This window comes from Elgaria multicarinata, chromosome 1, assembly GCF_023053635.1.
Source record: "Elgaria multicarinata webbii isolate HBS135686 ecotype San Diego chromosome 1, rElgMul1.1.pri, whole genome shotgun sequence".
Lineage (NCBI taxonomy): Eukaryota > Metazoa > Chordata > Lepidosauria > Squamata > Anguidae > Elgaria > Elgaria multicarinata.
Genome location: NC_086171.1, coordinates 107,020,194 through 107,026,193, shown reverse-complemented (window position 1 = coordinate 107,026,193; position 6,000 = coordinate 107,020,194). Strand labels below are relative to the sequence as shown.

Genomic DNA, 6,000 nt, shown 5'->3' with positions numbered 1-6,000 from the left:
ACTGGGCAAATGGTTCTTGACTTCCGTTTCCTGCAACTGCAAGAAGCCTTTGTTGCGAGTGGCATTTTATGACATTGATCTGTCTGGCCGTTTAGCTGAAAAGAAGCTTATCAAATAACTTTCTGAAAGTAAAACCAAAAACCTCTCAGCCTTTTCAAGCAAGCGAAAGGGATTTTGCTGATTTGGAATGAGAACCATAAAAGGGAAAGACATCAATAGCTCCACGCAGATTTTTATTATTATTATTATTATCAGGGATGAAAAGCTCTGAAATTAAACAAAAAACAAAAACCCAATGAAGAAAAGAGAAAGCCATACTAAGATAAGAGGGAGAGTTGGAGGTTCTTACAGTGTGAGCATGGCCGTGTTTATACTTGGAAATCTTTCTAGGAAGAGACCAATTCTTGCTTTAAAAATACCAACCAGTGCTAAAGTGAGATTTGCATGACAAGTTATTCTCCTGCTGTGATTGAGAGAGCTTCATACAGCAGATGGTTCGGAAGACATATATATTTTTCTATTAAAATGGTGTGTGTGTGTGTTTATTCTACATTGGCATACAAAAAGCTCCATCACACCAGGGGGAAACACGCTCCCTACCTTCACTTCTCCGCCCGTGTTTTCGTTCCTCAGTTACTTCCTCTTTCAAAAGAGGAAGTACAGAACGAGCACGAGGCCCATCGAGTGCGCTGCTCTAATGGCGCTGCTTCTCCTGCACACAGCAGGAGAGAGCAGCGATTCCGAGTTTAAAAAAATATTGGACGTAATGAAGGCTTTTTTGTCGCGCGAGGAAGGCCAGAAGGGGCGGAAGGCCTGCAGGAGGCAGACTACGTCATGTGACGGAGCACCCGGTAACAAGCGTGCAATAAAACGCTCATCAGATGGAGCTCAATGATTGCTGACTGCCTTCGAGATTTTACTCTGAGAAGGCTTTTTGGGGGAATGCTTTTTTGTCTTGTGGAAGGGAAATAACTGCCCATTTATTTCCACACTATCATCATAGTTTTTATAGAGTCATATAAGTAAAACACAGGCCTCTGCCCTAAAGAGCTTGGCATCTGTCTTTAGCGCTGAGGAACGACAATTGGTGCCAGTCCAAGACATTTCGCTCCTTGAGGTGAAACAAGAAATGGCGCCCGCCCGCCCCCAAGTCAAAGTGCATAGTATGAGACTGGTCACATTCTTTTGGCACCTGAAGCAGTAGACCCCACAAGTGCCTGACAGTAAAAATACAAGAATAATTTAAGCAGCCGTTTGCTGCCCTTTCATGACACCCCAAGTCAGCCGCCTGAGGTGACGACCTCACTCTCCCTAATGGTGCTTTTTTATTATTAATTTATGTATTTGTTACAATATATGATACTTTATTCATATAAATAAATAATGTCTTTCAGCATACAAATCCTTCCAAGGTGGTTTATAAATAACATCAAAATATATTAATAAAAATCACAAGAAACGATACTGCTATGTTTGAAAAGCCACCCTTTTGGATCCTACCCAAAGGGTAGCTGGTCGTAGATAGCCCTGTGGAAGGGGGAAGGGGAAGTCCAGTTAGAGAGGTCTTCCTCACTTCCCTCCCTACCCCACTCCATCTCTCCACCCTGCCTTAAAAAAAGAATTAGTGCAAATAAATACCCTTACATGTAATTAGGCTTTGTTTCGCGTGCAAACTCTGATTGAAAGGGTTGAGCCAAGGAGCTCCATCACACCTACTTTTTTTCTGTTATGCACCCGTGCTTTTGACCTCCATTTCATTAGCGTGGCAAGCGCTGGTCCCTTTCATGATTGCTGCTGTATCAGTGAACTTTTTTGACTTGTTTGCTCTCCTGCTATTGTGCCCACCCCACCCTGCCTCTTCTTTTTCCCCCTCCAGTTCATTGGTTGTCAGGTGCCGTTTCTGCGGGCAACAAGGGGGGGGGGGTTGGAGCAGCAAAAGTCCATTCAAGCAGCTCAACACAAGTCTATTCATTTGAACCACAGACTCAGCAAGCTGGAGGAGATCTGCCCCACCTTCCTCTTTCGTCAGCAGGACCGCAGCCAACAAAAGCAACATAATGCGAGGATGGCAATACCCAGGGATGGAAGGGTGCTTTTATTTCATGTGGAGAAAATAATTCGAACTTTCCCCACCTTAGAAAAAAGACAGAAAATGGAGGGGAAGAGAAGTGACTGCAGGACAGGCAGGACATCATGTGGGTATTGCATTTCAAAATGGCGAACCAGGCAGGATGAGAGTGCGATAAAACACTGGTGTGATGGAGCGCAAAGGCTTCAGAGAAAAGTTGGGTTCTGAACTAGGGTCAGAAGGAAGAACAAGAGGTGGCATCCATCACATTGGTACGAGGGACATTTATTCTTTAAGGCATTTTTACCCTGCTCTCCAGGGCAAAAGGAAAAAGATAGGTTCCCAAAGTTCAGTTAGGAGACTGACCCTTCCCTTGGGGTTTCATTTGAAAAGGCTTGACACAAAAGGTAAAGGGACTGGGATGTGAATCCATTCTGGGTTACAGTTAGAACCAGCCAAAACTATAAAGGAGCTATCCAAGGTGCTGAAACTTATCCCCCAAATAGGTTATTTAGGAATAAACCTCACTGAACTCAGGAGAAATTTCTTCTAAGTAAACTTATATAGGATTTGTTGATTCTCTGTCCTAGTAGGGGTGGACAGATTTTAGTCTTATGGGATCAGTTTTTACTAGGACCTCAAAATCCAATGGAGCCTGGCACAGAAGACATACTTAGAATGAACAAAAATCAAAAGCCGCCATGTTGGCTATAAGAAAAATCCCAAAGACCACATATTGTAATACTCCTTTTAGGCCAACTCAAAGACCACAAAAACTGTGCCAGCTTTTGAGCTCTCCAAATCAATTCTGAACCCAAGGCTTTGAAGCCCAGGGAGTTCCCAGTCCTTCCACACAAAAAATCCACTCCTGGTTACCCCACAAGCCTTCTTCATGTCAGCACTTGAAATGAAGGGGGGATGGGGTTCATTTAGTTGCTGCTGAGGTCAAATCAGAATTGGGATGAAGAAATCCTGGCAGATCTGCAAATCATTCAGAGATCTACCAGGGGTTCCAGCTCTACCTCCTTCTGAGATATACACGGACATTATATGGCCATTGATAAATATTAGCGACTAAAGGCACAGTCCTATGCATATTTAGACAGAGGAAGATCCTACTACACCCAGCATTCCAGGATGGGGGAGTGCTGGGAGTTGTGGGGCTTTAATTGTCTAAACATGCATAGGATTGCGGCCTACGTTAGGGCCGGCTTTAGCCAGACATTCCCCAGAGCTCTGGTTCGGATTAAGGCCACAGCTAGACCTAAGTTTTATCCTGGGATTATCCAGGGTTCGCCCCTGCCTGAGCACTGGATCCCCTGTGTGTCACCTAAATGAACAGGTTTGACCCCTGGATGATCCAGGGATAAACCCAGGGCTGGTGCTACCATAGAGGCCACTCAGGTGGCTGCTTAGAGCACCAAGCTAAGAGGGGCGCCGGGCGCAGTGCAGCACTCATGCGCGTTGGCTGTGAGCCGGCCCGGCCCGAGGATTCAGCTGGGCCTGGGCAGGCAAGATGGCACCCTGCGCCCGCCCGGCCAAAACGAAGTCAGGGACGCTGGGGTGGTGGTGGGGTGGCTCCACATTCGGACTTTCGGAACGCATCCGGAAGAGAGAGAATGTATGGGTGAAGGGGGTGCATGGGGTCTTTGAGTGCATACATGTGTTCATGCGTGTGTTTGTTTGGAGTGAGTGATGCTGAGTGTGTGTGCGCGCATGTGTGTGAGTTGTGGGGGATGATTTGGAGGTGATATTCCTATTAAATAATGCATTTTAGACCCAGAGACGTTCCTTTCCAATTTGTTTGTTATAATTGGCATGACGTATTTCTTGCACTTTAAAATAAATTTAGCAGTTTCAAGTTTTGTGCTTCTTATTTTTTCCCCAGGAAACATCTGTTCTTAAAAATCAAAGTTGGCATTTTTGGGGGGTGTGGTGTGGTGCTGGTGAAAGTAGCTCACCTTGTGCAAAATAGTCTGGCCCTGGCTAAACCTTAGGCCTAGCTATGGCCTAAGAGGACTCAGGCCCGCTCTCCCCGCCCTGTTTCCAGCCACCGCCGCCCGGCGCTGAAAGCGTTAAGGGGAGCGGGGAGTGACGCGGCTTGCGTCTGGGCGCGCATCGCCTCCCCTCCCTTTGCAGACACATTGAGAGACGCGCACATCCACACACACACACACAAGAAGAAGAAGAAGAAGAAGAAGGGAGAGCGAGCGAGCGGGAGAGATTCCGGAGGGAGCAGGCGACGGAGCGCCAAACCCAGCCAGCACCATGACCGAGACGACCAAGACCCACGTTATCCTGCTGGCTTGCGGCAGCTTCAACCCCATCACCAAGGGCCACATTCAGATGTTCGGTGAGTCCGCCCCACCCCGCTCCGCCCCACCCCACCCCCGGCTCCGAGGCTGCCTGGCGGCCGGGGCGCGCGAGCGCGCGCGCGGATGGAGGTGTTTTTCTTCTTCTCCGGTGCGATGACGTCTGCTGGGGCTGGTCCGTTAGGGTCGAGACTGGTTAGACTGGGACGACTGGCTTTTAGGACCACAGACCTGGAGCGGAGAGACCGGGGAGGGCGGGGGGAGGCGGGTTGGTTGGCGGGGAGGGGAAGGTCTTCAAGGGCTAGATTGCTGCAGAGCCAGAGAAGGGATTGCTGCTGGAGTCCCAAGCGTATTGCGCGGTGCGGTGCTGCCATCCCAGGGGCAGCATTGATCCGACTTCGGAAAGGGTTCGGCGACCTTTCCTGGGGTGGGAGGAGGCCTGGACGGGGAGCATTTAGTCGTGGCGTCAGGGTAGGGCGCGGGGGTGGGGGTGGGGGGTGGGGGAGGACGACGACCGGGGCCATTCAGAAAAGATCCTGAAGGAGCTCCCTAAGGAAAGGGCGTGAGGAGTGGTGGATTGGTGGATTCTTTTGAAGGAAGATTGGTGGGCTGGGGAGCAGCTCGTGGGGGGATGAGCTGACTTAGGGGGACGGGACGGCGTGGAGGGGGGTTGAAGGAGATGCTGGCAGAAGAATGGGTGCGAGGTTGTCTGATAGCTAAGGGAGGGCGGCTGGTGTCAGCAAAGGAGGATGGGGGAACTCTTCTCCTTGGAGAAATGTCAGCCGCCCTGCCTAGACACTGGCCGGGAATAGGGAATAGACAGTGAAAGAAAAGGCAGGAACACGAAAAGCTTCAGCCACGCCACCCCTTCCTGCTGGGGCTGATCTGGGTACCTCCTATAGTGGGGCTAATGCCTTTAATCAACCTCCACACGCCCCTAGTGGATAATGCCATTTTTCACATGGCACAAAACCCCATTGAGTGCACACTCAGCAGGGAGTGACAGCCAATCCTTGCTCCCCAGAAAGTGTGCCTCTGTGGTGTGTGCGTTTGCAAACACGTATTTGTTGGGCTCAGACTTTGCATCCTTGCATAATACACTCGCCGTCTTCGGCGTGTGCCTCTGAAAACCTCTGTCATGTGTGGCCGCTCTTGTATATGGTATCATGCGAAGTGTATTGAACTGGATTTTTGATGGGGAGAGAGGGCCTTTCAGAGCTGGTGTGGAACTAGGAGGTGTGATGGGCGTGGCTACCTGACATTTTGAGTCATAAGCCCAAGAGGCAGTTTCGCTTCAAGGGCTTCCTCTGGTCTTGTTGCCTGATTAGGCTGGAGCGGCAGCTGTGGGTAGATGTCACTGTGATGAGGTTGCGTGTTTGTGTATGCATCCCACATAATGTTCTCAGTCCTGGCTGCTTGTGTTTTGTGGGGGGATGACAACAACATTATTAGTCATCACACTTTTATATACAGTTTGGGGGTAAAGCATGGTAAAGTGGTATTTCCCCCACTGTTTTAAAAGGCCTTTTTGTGCATGTGGTGTGGTGAATCTAACCCCTGCTAGTGAGTATAGAACCACCAGCTGGTAGCTACCCATGTGAATGTAATCTTCCATCTCTT

The 6,000-nt window shown here is 49.2% G+C and overlaps 1 protein-coding gene across 1 annotated transcript in view; it reads left to right on the top strand.

Moving 5' to 3' along the window:
• The first annotated feature begins 4,278 nt into the window (after positions 1 to 4,278).
• Positions 4,279 to 6,000, top strand: part of NMNAT2 (nicotinamide nucleotide adenylyltransferase 2) — an 86,673-nt gene continuing 84,951 nt past the window's right edge. The window contains exon 1 of the mRNA XM_063134639.1: positions 4,279 to 4,421. Coding sequence (XP_062990709.1) covers positions 4,337 to 4,421 — 85 coding nt within the window. The 5' untranslated portion in view covers positions 4,279 to 4,336. The remainder of the gene's footprint in view (positions 4,422 to 6,000) is intronic.